The sequence below is a fragment of the Pararge aegeria genome, chromosome 2, assembly GCF_905163445.1.
Source record: "Pararge aegeria chromosome 2, ilParAegt1.1, whole genome shotgun sequence".
Classification (NCBI taxonomy): domain Eukaryota; kingdom Metazoa; phylum Arthropoda; class Insecta; order Lepidoptera; family Nymphalidae; genus Pararge; species Pararge aegeria.
The window spans coordinates 6,474,138-6,496,227 of NC_053181.1; the positions used below are offsets into that span (position 1 = coordinate 6,474,138).

Here is a 22,090-nt window from a genome sequence, read left to right on the forward strand (position 1 = left end):
TCTGAGCTTCAAATTGCTCTCAATGGTCTAAAAGATACAGCTCCAGGGGAAGATGGCGTTCCATATTCTTTCCTGGCTAACTTAAATGACAAAGCTAAAATTTATTACCTTAAAATAATCAATAAATGTTTGGAAACTGGTTCTATCCCAAACTCCTGGAAATCTCAAATTGTTATTCCTATCCTTAAACCTTATAAAAATCCCCTTAATTCAAATTCATATAGACCCATAGCTTTGTCATCTACTTTAGCTAAAGTTACAGAACATCTCCTTAAAAACCGACTGGAATGGTTAATGCAAAGTAGAAATATTCTCCCCTCCTCCCAATTTGGGTTTCGGAAGGGTATGAGTACAACAGACAGTCTCAGTGTATTAACAACAGATATTAGATTAGCCTTTACAAAAGGAGAGTACCTTGTGGGTGCTTTTCTTGATATTGCTTCTGCATATGATAATGTCCTACTTCCGGTGCTCAGGCAGAAACTACTTAAGCTGAGTGTTCCCTCGAGGATGGTTCATTTCATATGTAATCTGCTGTTTTGCAGATATGTTCTGGTAAAGCATCAGAATAATTCTCTTCCCCCCAGATTAATCTGGAAAGGCCTCCCTCAAGGCTCTGTTCTCAGTCCTCTGCTCTATAGCATATATACCCACGACCTCGAATTGTCTGTTTCTAGTTTTTGTACCATTTTACAATATGCTGATGATATTGTCCTCTATCACAGCTCAGGCAGTATAGAGGAAGTATCCTGTCGTATCAATTCTGCTTTGTATTATCTAGGCCAGTGGCTGTCTGACCATGGCTTGTCCCTATCAGTGGGCAAATGTCAGGCAGTGGTATTTACAAGGAAGAGATACCTCCCGAACCTCAACATCTCATTTGAAGGTCAAGCAATCAACCTTGCAGTTAAAGCTAAATTTTTAGGTGTTTATTTAGACACACGACTGAATGGAATTGCTCATTCTGAACACATTATCAAAAAATGTGAAAAAGGCATCAATGTACTACGAGCAATAGCGGGAGTTTGGTGGGGTGCTCACCCCTATACTTTAAAATTATTATATAATGCCTTAGTACGTAGCCACATGGATTACTGTATGTTTGTTTTAGAGCCTTTTAATAAATCAGCTGCTGAAAAGTTAAATAAAATTCAGTATAGATGCCTTAGAATTATTCTAGGTGCAATGAAATCCTCCCCCACTAATGCTTTGCAGGTAGAATGCGTTGACCCTCCTCTATCCATCCGTCGACAATATCTATGTGACCGCTTTATCAGCAAGATGTTACAGCTGTCATCCCATCCTCTTTGGCGCCGACTAAGCCAACTATCACACGCACCTTGCTCCCGTAACTCGTCTTCCTACTTGCTAGATAGTTTCCTAAAGTATACCAGCCTTCCTAATCCCCTGACATCTTTCACAATCAACCCACTATATTCAACCCCATTTAAAGCATTAATATACAACCCTTCCATCATCACAGATCTAGGTCTGAGTAAAGGATCCCCAGATACCAATATCAAACTACAAAAGCATATTAGTCAAAATTGGTCAAATCATCTTATTTTATATACTGATGCTTCAAAGCTGTCTCCAGAAGGTTGTGTTGGTGCTGCATGTTGGGTTCCTGTTTACAGAATTGTTTTAAAATTTAAATGCCCTCCCGAGTCTTCTGTGTTTACCGGAGAGGCCATTGCTCTTTTGGAAGCAATCCTGTTTGCACTGTCCCATAACGTACAACAGACGGTTATTCTGACTGACTCTTTAAGCTGTTTAATGTCTATTAAAGAAAACCCCTTTCGCAGCAAATCACGATTTCCCATTATCTTAAAAATCCGGAAGGCTCTGCTCTCTTGCAATCAAAAAGGACTATTCATCTTACTGGTTTGGATTCCAAGCCACTCAGGTATTCCAGGAAACGAGACTGCTGACTCATGTGCCAAAACAGCTGTTGAGTCAGGTTCTCTAGATCATTTTAAAAATTCATCGCAGGACCTATGTACTCTTGCCAAAACATATATGGAAACAGCCTGGAAAATTTTTTGGAATGATTCCAAATTGGTTAAGGGTAAGTTTTACGCTACCATCCAACAAAACATACCAAGACAACCCTGGTTTTGTCACTCTCGGAGTACAAATCGCTGGACTTCATCCACAATTTCCCGATTGCGTCTTGGTCATGCTAGCACACCTGTACATCTGGCCAAACTCCGGATAAGGGACAACTCCATCTGTGAGTGTGGCTTGGATGAGGGCACTATAACTCATATTATTTTTAACTGTCCCAAACTTACCTATCCCCTCTATGACGTTCTTCCTCCCAAAGTCCCCCGTCCTTTGAGTGTTAAATGTTTTTTAATGTTTGTTTTCAGTCCTTATTGTAGATTTTTATGTAAATATATAGTAAGTAATAAAATTAAAGTATAATGTACAAAAAATATCCGTGTTAGATATATATGCATGTGTTGTCTGTGCTGCCTTAGGTTAAAGAGCTAACTAGCTAATAACAACTATTTCTTGGTACAAATTCAAAATTAACTTTTCATTAGTTTCACCGATCAATCTCCTTCGTGCCTTCTTCATCTACAAGACACTGGCGAAGTACCTTGTGCCCAGTTGGCACAGACAAAAGCCATAAACAAGAATTGAATTGAATTGAACGTACTAAAGTTAGGATATGGAGGGTAGAGGTAAGGAGAGTCATCTTATATGGGAGAAAAGTTGAAAAAGTGTCCAGTGTATGCGCTAAATAACAGTTCAAAAATCCTCCACAATGGCGCTGGTGGATGCACAGGGTATGGTATGAATGTAGCAATCGTAGATGAATTGAAGTATGCCGAGTTAAAATTTTTTATGTCATTATCGACTAAAGTAGTTAATTATTGAGAATTTCAACAACTTACGTTGTACAAAATATTGTGGTAAATATAACCTTACTTCCTTGTATCTCCATACTTCCTTGTTTATTTTTCAAGCCTACTCTAACAATATTAATATTTGGCGCTTCTTCTAAGAATTACCCTGATGCAAATGTGGCGCCATCCTAATTTAATACATTTTGAAGACACTTTTTCATATACACAGATGACTCTCCTTACCTCTACCCTCCATAAGTTAGGAGTATGCAACAATAGAATACATGTGCCAAAAACCTGCACCGAATATTTAAGAGTTAAAATTTTTAAAGGACTTTCTACAATTAATTAACTACAGACTTCTCCTTAGACATCGCATCATCTATTGTATCATAGTTATTATAATTTGGCGCAATTATATACTCGGAATTTGGGCTTTACGACACAAGAAGTTTAATAATATTATAGTCTTTGATTATAGAACTCAGACCCACCTCAGAGCCAAATTAAAAAAAAAATGACAAACTCTATGGTTATTGTGATTTGTGGTTATTATTACGATTTTACTGAAATTAATAAATTAGAGACAAATTACTACGTAAAATGATATAAAAGTGATTTCTTGTTTACACAAATAAACATATCCTACCCTAGAATCTCATAAAAGTAGAGAAATCTGAAGAATTCTGTCAAAAATGGATGAAAAGGAAGAGTTGCATCTAACCTCTCAGGAGTTACAAGTTTTATCAGAACTTGACAGGTATTTAGAGCCAAACAAACATTTAAAACACAACATTTAAGTCTTGGATTTAGTGAGCATTATTTATTTAAATAGAAACGATTGCTGGTTAACATTCAGAAGTCTCCTGGTTGTATTCAGAGAATAACTGAAAAATTAATTTTATAATATATTTTATACCCAAATAATATACACTATCTGTACGAGAATACCTTTCTGGTGCAGTGGTGCAAATATACTTCTGTTAGTAATCCAGAGGGGTCAAGTTTGATTCTGGTTTAGTCAAACTTATTTTGTTTTATCTTAACTACTGTATTATGAATCTTTTGAATAAACCATATGAATGCACAGGAGTAGTTATATGATTGTCACTAACTGCAATGAAGAATATCCCCATATATATGTTGGAGTTATAAATACTTAAGGGGAGGGTTTTTATAACTCGTACAATGCCTATCATCTGCATACTATGCACGCCACTGTCCACCTCTGTCTTCAAGATCAGGTTGAGTTGTTAAGTTTCGTTTTCATCACTAATATGTGATAACAATCTATTGAGTTAGCAAACCTGCATCTGAACTTTGTGGTGGGTCTGTGCTTTAAAATCCTCACTCTTATGAAGAGAAGGCCTATCAAAAATCATGATGATGGTGAGTATATAATGTACATAATAAATGTGAAGTATTTATAAAATATCTATGTTTTATTACTTGCAGTCGCCAGTTTGGATTTTTGAAACTTCATGGCAGTGAACATGGTAGAACACGAGCTCTCGTTCTCAAAGCTGTCAAGTATTTGGAAGGAATGCTGGTGCAAGTCAAGGTAATTTTAGATTTTATTAGTTATAGGTATTTAGATAAAATTCTTTATGCATCACCACAGCTGTTATCAGGACGTTGGATTCCTAGTTCCAGTCAATTTTAATTTTATTATTTTTCAATAACCATTGCCACGCAAAATAATTGACAAGTTTATATTGTTTTGCTGGTCTGACTAACACTTTGAATATGGCCAGTATTACCAGAAACACTATATAATTAGCATTGCAGTTACCCTTCAAACTATGTTCATCCTCACATTAATGACCACTAATATCCAACCTACAAAGGACCGAATAAATAAAAATCATGATATATCTTATTTGACATATTTTAGTAAACTTCTTTCTATTTGCAGGAAGAGGAGAGAGCATGCTCTCCCGGTGCTCGAAGGGATATATGTATTGACCCTAAGACATACTGCAAACTGGGGCACTTTCATTTATTACTTGAAGATTATGCTAAAGGTAAATTAAGATTTATTTCAAGTAGGCGTAATAAAAGCACTTTTGAAATGGTCAATTTGGTAGAATCTGTAGAATCAGGTCTGTCATCAGAAGGCAGTTTCTACCAATAACAAACGGGCAAGAATCAAATCAAATCAATACACTTTATAGTACACCAAATACAAAGAACTATAGGTGGCCTTATCGCTTAAAGCAATCTCTACCAGGCAACCTACCAAAGTACATGAAGTTAAGAAGAAGGGTTAGGGTGTACACAAAATAATACTTAAATATACTTACATCATAACTGTGCACATAGAATATAAAAAATATATATATACTAGCTGTTGCCCGCGACTTCGTCTGCGTTTGATTTTGTTTTTAAAGTATTCAGTATCGCTTAGCCTTAAATGAGTATAGTAGTATATATATATATATAACATGTTACTGTCAATTAATTGAAGACAAATAATTTGCTATAAAATAAAATTGCGACTATAATTAAAGATCTAAGCAATCCTATCTCTTAAGTTGGACCAGACTGCTCACGGTGTGCCAATTTAATTTAAAATCGGTTAAGTAGTTTAGGAGTCCATCGCGGACAAACATCGTGACAGGAGATTTATATATATTAAGATATAAGAATCCTTTATAACTCTGTCTTGCGGGAGATGAAAGCAGAGTGGTGTGCCTCCAATCAACCTTTTTGTTAGGAAATTGATCAATTGTATAGATTGTTTGTTGAAACAGATGCATTTAATCATTAAATGCATCTGTTTCAACAAACATACTATACAATTGATGAAATGAGATGTACTCATGTACATCTAAACACAGAATTCTATGAAATGCATATCTGGGATACACAAGTTTCTCTTACTTGTTATTCTAAACAATCTTTGCATAGTTTTGTAGACTTAATTGTATATTTTATGCAAACACAAAAGTAATTTTTAAAGGTATATGTATAAATGCTTTTATTCATTTCTAAACACTACACTATAAAGTAACATAAAAATTTTCAGACAATTGTTTACATTAGAAGACAGTTAAGAATAAAGTGGGCTAAATCTGGGTGATTTAATCCATTTTATTTGTTGTCCATTTTGTCAAATGTAAATTAAAATTGGTTGAGCCAGTTTCAAGTTTTACAACACAAATGCAATTGATTAATATTAATATAATTAATAATAAGTAACAAATAAACTACAACTACAAGCGTTTTAAATGTGCCCTAGTGTAACAGGAAATCCACAACATTCTTAACGGGGTATTATTTTTATAATCACCATTATTTGTTTCTTGCAGCAATGTCCGCATATCAAAAATTCTATGCACTGGAACAGGACAACTGGAAAGATCCACTGTTTCTATATGGGCTGGGCCTTTGCTACTACCACTACAATGCCTTTGATTGGTATGTAATTTTATTTATTTATTATTTAAGGGTAGGGTGGGCTCGTTCATCATAATCCTCAGATTTTCAATGTCCCACTGCTGAGCAAAGGCCATCTTCTTTATACAAGAGAGTGATTAAGACCTGTACCTGCTATAAATAAGTTCTTAAATTTGGTCTTAAGAACATGGTCTTAGCTTGAAGCTAACATAGGCTGAAAAGTATCTGTTGTTTTATCACATACAGCACATATTGTCACATGTGATAATAAATTGAACCGACGACAGGCAGTTCTGACAATTGCACTTGTTTTGACCAACTTCAGTATCCCTTTTTATAAATTTGAAATGCATAAAAGAATTGTCGGAACTGAAACGATTTGAACTTACTACTCTGGCAATCGCGGCCTGAGCGCTTTAACCAACTAAGCTACGGCTCTCGTACCGCGGATGCCGAAATTATTATATGAATTTTTCATTAGTCTTATAGCTATATATATTTAGTATACCTACTCTAATATTTTTCTTGCCTCATTATGTAAACAATATTTTTAATGTCAACTATGTTTTAAAATATTTTTAATTTATTATAGAAAGAAACGGGGATATATAAACACCCACGTATTCCACACAAAGAACGTTAAGGCAACCATTAAAAATATTTTTTTAATATTAGGCACATGATGAACATGATAAATATTTCCATTTGATAACCGTTAAGCACCAGGCTATAAGTACGGCAATTACTACCTTATAATCGTTCAAAAGGAGCCCTCCTTACGTTTAAGCACCAATTTGTTGGTGCGTTTTTTTCGTTTAATGAACCTGTCCATTACATAGTAATATACTAAAGTCTATGGCTTTAGCACACTCTCGCAATTTGTCGTTCGTTCTACATAATCTTACACTGGTACACTCTATATTAGGATATTTAACAAATTCATTATCATTATCAAACGAGAACCATAAGTGACCTTAGTTTATTAAATTGTCACTAGATGGTTCTCTAGTAGTGTTGGAATTATATAGACAACAGGGGGGCGACACTCATTTTTTTTATTGAAAAACTTTAAAATCACCTCTATACTTACATAAAACAATACTTAATGTAATTAAAACTATTTTTTAAATAATAATGTCCTTGAATCATAAAATTGTGCCCAATAAACATCGTCAACATTAAAGTAATATGTACAATCATAGCTATGATTATTCAAGCCACTTAAGATCTGGTAAAATAAAATTTTCCGGTACATATTAAATATCAGTAACTCTTAATAAAACTGTTTATATATATATAGTTTTATTAAGAGTTAACAAGGTAACAAGAACCATCGTTTAGTTTACTTTAGATAGTTGTCACTAGGTGGCACTACTAGTATTCAAATAGTTCTATATTAAGAATTAGGTTAGGAAACCACTTCATAATATTATACAATAGCAATACCCCGCGACTTTGTCTGCATTAAACTACTGATGAAGATATGATATGAATCAAATCCAGCTCAGAAATTGCCTACTCTCGCTCTTACTTCATTTGCCCGACAATGCTTTAGGGTTGCAGCGTGATGTTTAATAATCTATAACCTTGCGATGCGAAGAAGATTTTTTTAATCTAACTTGTACCTAGTTCTAGAGATTAGCACATTCAAATTTTTCTTTAATTAAGTTTTGTTTTTGGAAAAGATTATGTATCAAATATTACCTCAAGATCATTTTTCTACATTACAATTATAATATAAAATTGCAATATTACAACAAAATAATTTCATTTTATCATAATAGTATAATATTCATTGATTTAATTTTACATCACAATAATGGTCTTATAGTGATCTACGTCAAGATCAACAAGATATCAACCGTCACACATCTATATGGTACATGGTTTTTGAAATTACATTTGTGACTTTAAAATATATTATTTTTGTTTCTTATGCCTATCTACTACTATATACTTTCAAATACACAAACAAAATTGAAAATATTATTTGTTTATGATAACATATACCTTCATAATTGCCTGTGATTGTCTACTATTATAAGCATTTATTTCAGGCTCCACCCATATACATTTTATAAATTTCATGATATAACATAAAAAGAGTAGAAAATCCCGGACATAGGTTTACAGAAACAATGTTAACATTAAGAAATAACACATCCTCTGAATCTATTTCCTGTATGCTAAATAAATTTAAACAGTCTTCTGTAATTCTGCTTCAATTCTAAAGTATTATTTTTTGTATTATCCTTATTTTATTGTTTTTTTGAAGATTCCAAAAGCAGTATATATATCGTATTGTTATGTTTATGGTAATTTTTAAAGGAATATTCGTACAATTTATTGGATAATTAGACCTTTTTTTAATATGAGGAAGAGCTGCCTTATCTGTAGGCCTGTCTTTACACCTAAAGGTATTTTGATTAGCATGTTTAAACATTAATCTCTCATCAATCAAGTGTTGGTTATAGTTTAAGGTTATGATTTCGGGGTTGTGCAACACATTGTTGGATTTTCCTGTCAAGTTCTGAGTACCAGTGCAGACTTAGGAAATTCGTGTTTTTACCTATAATTTATTGTGATCATTTCATAATAATCTTAGGATTTAGTTTAGAATCTTAATTCCCCTCGCTAAAAAGAGATAGGACTCGAGGAAGCATGTACCAAGTAATAGGAAATTAATGGGCTGAGCACGGCTAACATGGTCAGGAGACAAAAGTCCCTCATTAAAATCGGGGGTTAAGACTTTTGTTTCCGGTGTTTTGTGGATATATATATATCTAGTAAGAAGGAAAATAACTTTCTTGTCCACCCCATTTTCGGATTTTTGGAGAATTTTATGTGCAAATTATATCCAGCTAATATAATACAAATTTAAGTAATTATAATTATTATTTGCCTGAGAGTTCTCGATAATGTTCTCAAAGGTGTGATGAATCCACAAATCCGTACTGGGCCAGTGTGGTGGACTACGACCTTAACCCCTGCTCAGTGTGGGAGGATACCTGTGCCCTGTAGTGGGCCGGCAATGGGTTGATATGATGATGATGATGATGAATATAATTTGGATATTACTTGCACTCGTGCGCCCATGCTTAGGGAGTGGATAAAACTGTGGGAGAAGTTAACATTTTTAGCATTCCCCGTGGAGAAAAATTAACCATCCGTTATTTATTGCTTTGCGAGATTGGTGTACACAACACAATTTTATTGGAAGTCCATGAAATAATTGCACATGTGTTTACTTGAAAATGGAGCAACATTTCTACGAGAGACAACAACTCGACGAAGAGCACACTAGTGGATTTATTCAAACTTTTACACACCTTGTAGCGGAGGTAGGTAAGGTAGTGCTACATTATCACCAGAAGGAAAAAGAAGAAGAAGAAACACTTTATTGCACGTAAACACACAGGAATCAAAACATTAAGGAGTATACAGTAAACGATGTAGACATGCAAAGGCGGCCTTATTGCTGTAAGCAATCTCTTACAGGCAACCTTTGTAGAAAGGACTTACAGCCAGAGAACGGGATAGTGCCAAGAGTGTTAGTGTGCCAATATAGGTATACATAAATACCAAAAATGTATATTGTATACAAATACATATATAATTTAAATAAATAAACATAATAAATATAACATACATAATATATAAAAGTAGATTTAATACATAATTTACAAACAATAATAAAGCAACAGCTTCATATGCCATCACACAAAGAGAGGTAGTAGTCCTTCAAACGACTCTTACATATAGGAAGGGAATTACTTCCACGGATTACGAAAAGAGGGAAGCACTCCCTCATAATTATTTTTTACTGAAATAGAGTGCTTAAAATATTTGCACTTTCATTATAAAGCACGGAGCTGGTGTTATGTAACTCTAAAAACTAAATATCTAGTTCTGTGTAATAAATGAGCCATCGCATCACCTACTTGTATCCATCTACACACATCAAGTGGCATACAGGGATAAGTTTTTAACAAAGGAAAAGTATATATGTAGTTTAAAGTAAGAATGTTGACCAAATCTAGTCATGACTAATGTCAATTGGATATTTTCTACTCGATCACTAGAAACTTTATGTTCGTATATGTTAGACTGTTATCGGATTCGACAAAAAGTTTTTGGTGGTTTTTATGGTTCTGAACCTAAAGGGTGACAATGAGACCCTATTCCTAAGCCTCCGCTGTTTAACTATCTATGCGTTTGCCCGTCTGTTAGCGGACTTTATCTCATAAACCGTAATAGGTACAGGGTTGAAGTTTTTACAATGTGTATTTCTATTGAAAGTGGAGTAACCTGGCTAAGTTTGTTGTGGGCTCTTAGACCAGGGCGCGTTAGGAACCTTCCTAGTTTTAGTTTTATGATAACGAATGCAGTTATCACCATCACCTAACATTAGTGTTAACATGTTAGATGATGTATGTATTATTAATGTATGAACGCTTCATAAGTGCCTGTGATAAGGCCTACATTAATAGAGCTTTTTTGAATGCTGAATTTTATTGTCGCTCAAGCAACAAACAATAAAAGGTTATAGTATTTTTTGCTCGATCCTAATAATGCTTATATATATAAAATGCTATGCTTATAAAAAAAGAACTCTTCGTGTGCAAGTGCAGCTCGCACTTAGCCGGATTATTTAGTTGTGTGTTATTCGTTTATTTATTGTGTTTTCATTCTTCTAGATTTCGTGAAACATTTTTGCCTAAGGCATGAGTGAGGTTTTCTTGTGGATGGGAGAATTAGAGATCTAGGCTAGATTTTGTTGTTCACCTTTCAGTTTGAATTGGTTTTTATTGATGTCGATATTTTCAACAGCTTCTAGAAGGGCTTGTGGCTGCGACTATAATACAGAGAGCTCACAAAACGTCTATTCTCGTCTACCCAAATCTATATTTGACTTCGTTAAAGTTAACACCCGATCCGTGAAATAAGCAATTATTGTTTTTGTACGTAAAATTCTTGCAAGGTCCGAAGACTCGTCAATTTTTTTTCAAATATAAACTCGGAAAGGTCGTAAAAAAGACGGCTAGCACTTGAGCTAGTATTTATAAATTGCAGGGACTTAAAAGGGTTCCTTACCTGCAGCATTTAAGAAATTATTTCCATTCTTTAGATTTATTATTTTACTAGCATTTATCCCTTTCCTTTCAAGCCTATTTGAAATCCTGACTATATGATAACCAGGTGTATGAAAGCTTATCTTTATATTTTGCTGAAAACTGAAAATTTGAAATTGGTACCTCAACTGAAGCTGTTTCCGTGCTGCTTGGAAAAGGGCATTTAAATGAACACAAAGAGACAGTGACAGTCAGACAAAAAAGTAGTTTTATAATGGTTCTGTTTTTCCATTATGAGGGACGGTACCCTAAAAAATGTCCAAGTAAAGTTTAAAAAAAATTGATCGCCTTTGTCATCGCCTCGCATATGATGTTAAATCGAACCTTAAATTCTTTAATTCAAAATCTTCTCTCGTTAAACTTCTGCTTTGTAGACAAGACAAAGTTTCAGTAGGCATGAGAACATGTTATTTGGTGTAAAGAGGATGTCGCGCGTCGTGTAGATGTCTCGATAGGACAATCTGTTCGTGATTCACAAGTCCGTCACCGGACGTAGGATGCCGCGGGGGGGTGGGGCGAAGGGCCGCGCGGGGAGCCATGCGGTAGGGCGCGGCGCGGGACGGAGGTGCACGCTGCAGCGCGAGGTCGTCGCTCGCTCGCGCAGCGTTCAGCCAGTCGGGAGCGGGATGCGGTGACGTAAACTGCATATCGGCGCGGGCCGCGAACGTAGTGTAGGACGGGACGTGTCGTGTTTGATGTTTTTATTTCTCGAGTGCGTGCTTTGAACCATCCTGAGTGCTTGTGCTGATTTTTCCGACGACATCCCCGCTCTTCACTACGTGGGCCGCTGCGGCCGCACAGACCCCACAGCTTGGATCCGAGGATCCCCGAAATGGTGAGTGCGGTCGAAGCTCCCGACCGTGGTTTGTTTACGTCGGCCCTAGTGCCACCTCTCTCTCTCTCAACCTGCCGCCCGTATCCCTACATCGCGTTCGCACGCGACTCATTTCTATTTTGTTTTGTAACCAAAATGCAGACGCCTACGCCGACGGCCCATGAGCTGGTCCCGTCGAGAGGTCGCATTTTTGTTATGTGCATGGTTGGTGTATTTTTTGCAGTGTTTTTCGCAGGTAGCCGAGCGGTCCTTCCCCTAATTTAGGGAGCCAGTATCGAAAGTGATAGTGGTCGAAATTCGAACGTTCAGAGATCGCGGAGGGGTGGTGAAATTGCGAGGGCGAGCGATGCGTGTGCGGCCGCGACTAGTAAATAATGGGTTCGCCGTCGCATAAAATATAGGTCGGTGGAGTGCGGCCGCAACACTGCTGCACGCAATGCCTTCTGCCAACGATTCTCCCTCAGCTCATCTGCACCGACGTCATGCGACGCACAAACATCCGCTTCGACTTTATTGTTGAAGAAACACGCCGGTGGGTATACACACTATGAAACCCATATTTCATAATTTATACTAATATACTAGACTTCACTAACCTTTGTACCTATATTTTCTTGGTTTCAGTTCTTTTCTATTTCGGTAAGTTCTCTTTAGACTGGTACTGTGGTACCCAATAAAGCAATATTTTCCGATTACTTCTGCTTTGGTGATATTGGCTGCTGCCAGCCAATTCAGCTTACAACAACAACAACAAAACTATAATCACTTTCAAATTCCATCATGAATGGTAAGGCTCCTGATTTATTATTTTTAGATGAAGAAGAAACTCTTTATTGCACGTAAAACAAAATAACATTACTTCAGTTTTTTTTTCAACGTTTTACTTGTAACGGATATACGCTAAACTATGAACGCGACGGTGTCATAAATTGTTGCGTATGCGTTCAAGAAAGTTGAGTCATTGTATCGGCGGTAATTTCGCGCAATTATATCCCCGCGTCATTGGTCGCCAGACCGGTAGTATCTGGTAGTGCTAGTGTGACGATACGCTTGGAAATTTAATGAGGTAGCCGATCACAATGAAATTTGTAATTGCCTCTACGCTCTGGAAAAACCGTACATCTAGCTTGACGAAACTTGAATTGTCAAGTTGGTATTTCTTGGGTAGCTTTTTTGCCTCATAGGTATTACCTAGTTATCCGCTAATTGCTTTTTTGCTGCGTAATTCAGTTCTGGTCCCTGAATCTGAGAAAAGAAATAGTAACGAAACTTCTTAAAAGCGTTTTTAAGAAGCACCAAAAACACTGAAGTGTTCGAAATTTAGTGCTTTTATACCTACTACCTATTTCATTCGAGAAGAAGTCCCAGTGTATTTTAGAAAACTTAGGTAGAGTTGTTCCTCAGTCAATAACTGTAACTTTGAACAATATATTGATGTACTTGTCACCACATCTATTCCAACAGCCTGTAGGTGCTCGGGAAGGATGTTCAGTTTGAACAAAAAAAATGTGGGGTGTCTTCACAAATTGCACCTACGAAGATGATGCAGTTGATTTGAATGGCACCTATATTCAAGAGTCAGAAACGTGTTAAGTAAAGAATCGAACAATACCCACTTAATATTGAAACAAGTTCTCGATTACACCGAAAGTCAAAATAAATTTAATGTACCTAGTTATTGCTGAATATTAAACTTGACCTCGGAATGTTTTACGCGTGTACATTTTTATCCATTACATAACATGCGTACCTACTCGTATCTTTCTATAGTATCTTTATCTTTAAATAGTTCGATATGATTGTAGAATCGGTACCTACGCAACAAGAATTTTATATGATTATTTATTAGATTCGACCGGTTTTGTTGCTTCCCAATAACGGTATCCCAATGTTCCCATCGCACACAAGAGTAGAATAACTCGTTTGTTACATCTACAATTCCTGACCAACCCTGTTTGCAAATCCGAGGTCTATGTGAGTCTAACACTTTAAATAAAGCATTAATTATTTATATCCAGGGAAATGTTTTATTAATAATTTATCTGAGTCGAATTTAATCAACGGAAGCTGAAAGAAACATGATTCCTACTTAAGAAGCCCCTCTAGTTTCAAATAAGTCAGTACCTACCTGATGAGAATACATAACATTATTGTCTGCATTATGTGTTCACATTATTCTAGTAATAAGTTCGCAAGATTATTACACACTCTTTTTTCTTTGTTAATAATTCATCTCAGTCAAATCAAATCACCGGAAGCTTGTTACTGAAACTAACATTAATCCTACTTTAGAAGCCCCTCTAGTTTTAAAAATCGATTCTACCTCATGGAAATGCGTATTATTTTCTTCATTACGTGTTTAATTGATTTTCGTTATAAATTCACAAGATTATTTATTACACACATATTTGCGATAATTCCACAAATATCAAGTCACGGTTTTTAAGATTTTAAATTCGGAAGACAGGTTTATTCGGAAATCATTATTTTATAATTCAAAGCTGTTATACCCGTTCCAGTGAATCGCGCACCTAAATTAGAAATCGTAAGGTTTTTATTTTTCAAGGAATTATTCATATAGCGATTGCTATTCAGGGCGTGTCGTTTACGTTTCTTCTAGTAGCACCAAATATTGATGCCTGTTTCTTGTTGAGGGTGTATGGATTTTTCGTAAAACGTAACTTTTGACTGGTTAAGCAACTGAAAAATCAGCTGCTTGTAGAAGAACGTTAAGGATATTGAGCTTTGAAATGTGCTGTAATATGGCTATTTAGTTCTTAGGGCAGCTTGCGGTAGTACGTGCGGGGCAGGTGTATGCCGGCTGCCACTGCACCTGTCGCCACATCAGCTGCGTCTCACCAGCTTCTTTTGTGTAACCACACATTACCTCATTGAATAAGCTAGACTATATTAACCGCAGGCTGCCTATTAGAAATCACCAACAAATGCGACCTTTGAGTTTGCAGCTGCTTGCATTTATGTTGTGTTGACTTGTCTTGTTACTTAGTTGTCTTGGCTGATTTCTATTTAGAAAGTTCAGATGCGAGCTCAAATAATCTATTTATAAAAAATGATGCCAAAACCAAAGCTTTAACAAGTGAAGGGCCGGAATATGAAATTTCTTCATTCGTACCTACACTACGCTTGGCTTGGTGTATAATCTGTTATAAGTTATTAGTATATCATATATAAGTTTGTTTGTAAATTCTTAGCTGCAAAACATATGGTTTACAACTCAACCATAATCTAGTAGCTATTTTTATTTATTGTAACATAGTTTATCGGTCATAGTAACAACGCTAATAGATATTGCTCGTGACCGTTTGTTGGTTTATTATACTATGCCATTCTTTCGTAATCAAAAAGTAATAATATTATTGTAAAAATATTAGTAATTGTTGTATCAATATTATTTAATGTAGTTATTGTAAGTACTTTTTTCTTAGTTACTGCTTTAATTGCGGAAATCAAGGTATCTATTAGAGTTAATGTAAAAGAATACAGATTCTCCGAATGCAAATATCCTGATTGCATTATAGAAAGAATGTGCCAGTGTACCAACCATTATTATAGAAACTAAACTCTACAGATACATTACTTTAATAAACAACAGTAGTTAATAAACTGTTTGGAAAACATAATTAATTATTGTGTATTTTTAAATGCATCGTTATATTTGTACCAACAACGATTTGTCTTCATTTACGTTTAAATTTATTTCGTTCTTTTGAATTTATTACCGCCGGCCACCGGGCAGACACTTGTTCGTGTCGAAGTTCTGTAAAGATGTTCCTGTGTTTTTGCAAATGGCCTGTTTTATGACGACCGGTTATTATTTACGCGGCCCTCGACGCGTGCCGCGTTCGCTTCATGTGGGCGGGCAATTAACTTGCAGATGCAATGGCACTGACCTTGCGACAATTCTAGAATTATATATTTCTTTTTTAACGGCCACATTTTGACACCTTCGCCCTACAAAACAAGTTTTACCCACATGCCTTTACTTACGCAGTGTAGAAATGCTATGGTGGTTAATATTTGTGAAACTTTTAATTTGTAATTGAAATAGTGATGTTGCATTGCCGTATAGGAGCCGTTTTCCGTACTGGAGAACTTCGCTTGATGAACTTTCCCACTTTTGTTGTTTGCTACTCCAGCTATCTATGTGGCAGTTCGCTATGGGTGCCCAGAGGAACATGCGTTTGACCTTCCTAGGGTCCATTTCTGCGTTTGTATGTTAATACTAGTGGTCCCTCGCGACGTCGTCCGCGTAAAAGTCAACCTTAAAAGATAGACATGCTGTCGCCTGTACCAGGCTTTTTTAGAACTTATAAAGGGAGAAACTTTTTTATGCGTGATTTTATCGAAACTTTAACCGTTTACGCAGCGCACATGGCGTAGTGGCCGATTTTGAAACATTCTTCATTGGTCCTATGCTCCTTTTAGTCTTAGCGTGATGGTATATACTCTATAGCCTTTCTCGATAGATCAGCTATCCAACACTGAAAGAGTTTATCAAATCAGACTCGTACCTGAATAAATCAGCCGTTTAGTTGCAGTATCGGTAAATAACCTAGATACCGACTGCAGCGCCATCTTTCGGGCAGATTTGTGAATCTAAACCATCCAGGATGCCACCCAAAACGCATACAAAAAAATTCATTCAAATCGGTCCAGCCGTTTAGGAGGAGTTCAGTGACATACACACGCACAGAAGAATTATATATATAAAGATTTTACATTAAAATTATTGGGCCTATTTTAATGCATTTTTTTTTTGCATTTAGCTAAAAGTTAAAGTTTCTAGATTGTTTAATTGTTTTGTGTTAATGTTAGTTGTTGGGCGCTATAATGTCCTTATGCTATTTCAGCATCATCCTCCGAAGTATTTTCAATGTTTTTTTCATCCTGTATAGTTTTCTAAAATAACAAAAAAATACTTAATCTTTTAGAATAATACCAGCATATTTATTAAAATGTAATACCACTACCATAAAATAAAGGTAGGCTTATAATAACTTACGTCACAATAGCGACGTTATTTAATAGGTATGTGAGCTTGTGGGAATGGCTCGTCGCCTTGCGCATAGTAACAGAATAGCGGGGCCCAACCGGAATTCGTCGGCAATTCACGTGTTATTGTAACGTTTTATTTTCATTCTATGGTAACTTTTTTATGTAAATTATTTAAGCTCGCTAGCAAGTGCGTTGTTACTTGTGTACATTGCGTTTTCGGGTCGGGTCGGAGACCCTGCCAAAGAGTGCATTTAAGCAAAGCTAGATGTGCGGGCGGGGACCCTTCCCCCGTCCCTCTTCCCAGCGTGCGCCGCGTCACGTACGCCCGAGCCCTTTACATGCGGTCCCGTTTCGTAGGGGCAGCGCGCGCACCGCTCCACCTCAATCGAATCGTCGGCTGAAGGGAGTACGCGTTATTAGCTATGCGTCCTCCCTCCCAGACCATCTTCGCCCTTTATCCTGCTTTTAGGGCAAACCGTCTCGACCCGCCACCCTCGCTCACAACGCGGGTGTGGCATTTCTGGGGCCTCTGATGTAATAGTTACGAGTAAGTTGGTTGTTTTTTCGGCCGTAAATAGGTCAGAAGATTAACACTGGTCTCTAATAGTGGCGACGGTCCGCGGTCGTCGACACTAACGGATCGCTATTTATACCTGCGTAGTGCACCGGAACTCGCCTCGCTGCACTCGCTGCAAGCGTCTCCTCTCTGTCAATGACCTCCTCAGCATTCGAACACTCGTTTCCTGCATCAAATATTAAACTGTTTAGTGAAGCTACATTTAGCTCGACTCGAACGTTTGTTGGAAACTTTCTTTGTTTTAAATTACCTGCGAGTATTAAATGAGATGTTTCGGATAGTATGGCATTTTCAACTTAGTCACTCATAAGGCTTTAGGTATTAGGTTGCGAAAGGCTCGCGAGGCAATCGAATGCCCTTCGTCTTTGTTTGTGTTGCGTCAAACGCCTACATGTGTAGGGCAGTCACCTACGTACTTATAGCAATAACCAAGATCTGTGTCAAGCAGCATGGCCTAGTTTTTAAAAACAAAGGCGCTGAAAAATGGGCGCTCTCTTTTGATAATGGGACAACCTTAATACCTACCTACGTATAATACTAAAGCAATGGCGTACTATTAAACATGAATCGAGCTTTGTATTCTTTAATTTTGATCCGTTTTGTCCTTTATTAATTATGAAAAAGATATTATGAGATATACTCTTGTTTTCTATGGCATCGTGTAGGCTAGAATATTTCTCTAAGTCCACTTGTGTCTAAGAAAGAAAGCTTTCGATCAATTGAAAAAAAAAAAAAAAATTTTAGTGTCGGTATTATAATAATTGATTTCTCCTTAATTATGGAAATGTGTATGGGTTTCTAACATGTTGACGACAGCCAACTCGCAACTTGGTCAAATAATTTAACAGGTCTACCTACCTGTTAAATTATTTGAAATTATCTATAATAATATTATAGATTAAATACAACTTTATTTATTTGTAAAAATCAAATACAATCTTCGAAAGCCTCGCTGAGGTATGCTTTTCCGTAATAGGTCCGCCTTTTCACGGCATTGAGAATAATAGCTGGTAGATTAGCTATATTCGAATGTATGATATGATAGCGTTAATAAGAATATTTGACACGTGTATTATTATATATTCTAATGTTATACTATTTAAGGAAATTATGTACATAACGTGGCTCGCCTCTAGTGGCTAGTTATTGTATCTTTTTAGATACCAAATATTCAGCGTTTTTCATTGCTATCCAATGTTTTCCATATGTATAGGTTTTCATATGAGAAAATTACTAAGAACATCTGTACTTCCGAGAAGAAGAATTTTATGGAATTTTATAGTTAAGAAGTCTAGACGAAAAAGTTACTTAACAAACTGTTACATCACATGTTGTATATTAGTAATGCGCTAAGAGAAGGAAGTCGGGGATCGGAGTTATCCGCGAGCGACGGCCGCAGTGGAATTTCCGCGAAAAAAACTGCACGTCACATATCGCGTCATCGGGGTCTGGCATGTCGGCGACGTCACGAGGCAGTAGATACCGCCTTGCTGGTATCTGACTGGTCAAGTATAACCAAAGATGCGATCATTTGAGACATAAACAGATAATAATTACCGTCATATCAATCTCACTACAAAGGACACGAAAAAGAAATAAAAATTTGGATTTAAATTTTCTCACAACACGGCGAAAAGAATCCTAGAAGTTTATCTCAAAATTTATCAAGAAGAATTTTTTCACGTAAACAAATAAGGTTGTCCGACAAATAAGCAATATAACTGTAGTATAGATGCACAAATAATCAGTCGAGCGTGATGGTCTCGCTAGAAATTTCTACGCAAGTGCTAAATTGCTAATCAACTTATCCCCAATTCTCATTCATTAAAACATGAGATAACAGGCGAATTGCGTCAGCATAGTAATAGGGTTATCAATTACACATGAGGAGGCATACGTATGTATAATGTTTTAGTCGTTTATTGTACCTCCCATATTTTAGGCACTGCCTGTTCATATTTTCCTGGTAGATATCACTATGGTAGTAAAATGAAGCTAACAGTTTTGAATGTTTGAAATCATATGACTCTCGAAATCTGCTAAATGAGAATATTGGACTGATTAATTTTAATTAAATAGTCTTAACAATAATTATATAAGTCTTAATAATAATTATTGTCAAACGACAATAATATGTTAATAGATATCTATATAATATATAAATAGGAATGAATGTTTTAAAGCAAAGCCCGTGATTCAGCATTTAGTGAATCTTTAATAAACTCAAGGGGCCTTCATTAATGATACGATGAAATAATTATGCGTCAGCTCAGGTATTCTCTGTATTACAACGTACAGCATCCTATTCGCACAGAATATATACTAAAGACAGTGAGTCAGAAATGTTCACGGAATGTAACGGAATCGATATAATCAAGATTCTATACATATCTAATGATAGTGCAAGGAAAGCGTTCTCACGGATGTCGGTGCACACTAATATTGTAGCCATCATATACAATGGGCATTAGAAAGCGGCTGGTGACCGCAAAAAGGGCTCCGTTTCGAGTCGCCGAGCCTCTAGCTTGCGACACTGTGTTACGTAGCCATTGAACGATAACCTCTCACCGCGGCCCACGGCCCTGTCCAATATCCAACTCATACCAATACCTTATCAAATATCAAAGAACGCACTTTTCGGCCCCGTATGTGTTAGTGCCCTCGCTATTGTCTGAAAAAAATCTATGACGTTGATGGCTTCAAAATTTCTCACAAAGGGTTCAACCCTTCTAAAATGCAATGTTAGGGATGGGGCAGAGTTTTTTAATTCGGCTGAATGTAAATAAGTATTGGACTTGTTACGACACTTGTGTGCCATGAATTGTTAGGGTACTTCTCAAGGGCACTCCTTTGTAATGTAATAATAGCACAGAATGTTCAGCTTTCTGTACGCTAGGGGAACTACGTTTTTGCATAATCCTATGCGTGCTTTAGTGAACATGTGAAAGCTTAGATGTCATCAGTTTGATGCTGTGCCTTAATTATATAAGGATTCCATTCCTTTTATCTTTGCGTGTTTAGATCTCACGTGCTTGTTTAATTATCACGTAAAATGCTTCAAGAGCACGTATTATTCCATTTTCTTTATGCGCACGTATTAAAACATTTGACGTTTGTTATTATCTGCTTACTGTTAAACAAAACTCATAAATAATCCTTCGCAGCTAGGAAACTTGTTTAGGATTGTCAGTATCTCTATGTGTGCGTATGATCTCACAGATGGAAGCTGTTTTTATAGCTGCACGTTGTGTGCATTTCTAGGAGTGCAAAATGCAGCTGCGATGAGCGTAGAACGATTCACTTCCTCATTACTTGGCCTCGGTGCATCTACGAGTACATTATATGCGTTATTCATGAGTTATATTAGTTATAAACCACAATGTTTTTGTATGCATTCATTTCGAGTTAGTTAATAGTTTGTAAGGTTTCACTATGTATACGCTTTGTACTAGTTCATGTGAGAAAGTGCTAATATGCTAGAAAAGAATGGTTGTCGTGTAAAGATCATAGACCAATTTTCAGTCCGATCCATTCTTACCATCAGCTACCTGCATAGTGTTTTATAAATATTAGTAAATTGATTATGGAACGTGACATGGAAATGAAATTTATCTAAAAGACATGATTCGTACTTTATATCTTTAATGATTAGAAGTCTATTAGTAGTTTACCCTTGACTATGTGAACATAGTTGCACTAGAATTGTACAATATCATATTGCAGTTTTAAAGTAGCTACATACTTGACTATCTACCGTTGCTAACGTACTTATAGATCTGAAGTACCGTAACTATAGCCACTACGTGCTCCGCTGCACTGCTCGGCGACTTTAAGTGGAATAACCGGCTTATGTCTAATATTTCCTTACATTGTTGCTTGTTTGTCATTGAATTCATTAATATGGCACCGTTTTCTATAGTATCAGGTCCATTTCTGCATTTCTTGTATGATGCTACTCACATAACAATTGTGTTTTATCATCATCTATTATTTCCAAATTCAACCAATCCCTCCATTAGCTATGCTGGTTAAAATAAAAATTATTTTTAATTAGAAAGATATTGCAGATGCAGACTCGAGCAACTATTATTATTTTCATATGAGGAATGCGCGCAAACAAATTTAAACATCGGATACAGGCCATGGAAATACTTGCGAAGTAACCCTGACGCTAGAAATAAATAGGTTGCTGGAATTAAGAATATACAGAAACCGTGATCACGACTAATATTGAAGCATTAAAAACCACTCCTACATCAATTACATCGAACAGGCG

At 36.3% G+C, this 22,090-nt stretch overlaps 1 protein-coding gene across 3 annotated transcripts in view; it reads left to right on the forward strand.

Moving 5' to 3' along the window:
* Window positions 1-3,405: 3,405 nt before the first annotated feature.
* LOC120633609 (lysine-specific demethylase 6A) overlaps window positions 3,406-22,090 on the forward strand; it is a 43,462-nt gene continuing 24,777 nt past the window's right edge. For 2 of the 3 annotated variants that reach the window (XM_039903848.1, XM_039903857.1), the window contains exons 1-4: window positions 3,406-3,615; window positions 4,311-4,416; window positions 4,771-4,879; window positions 6,167-6,275. In XM_039903848.1, coding sequence (XP_039759782.1) covers window positions 3,551-3,615; window positions 4,311-4,416; window positions 4,771-4,879; window positions 6,167-6,275 — 389 coding nt within the window. In that variant the 5' untranslated portion in view covers window positions 3,406-3,550. Of the gene's footprint in view, window positions 3,616-4,310; window positions 4,417-4,770; window positions 4,880-6,166; window positions 6,276-11,970; window positions 12,222-22,090 lie in introns of those variants that run through there. The other variant, XM_039903866.1, reaches the window with a different exon arrangement.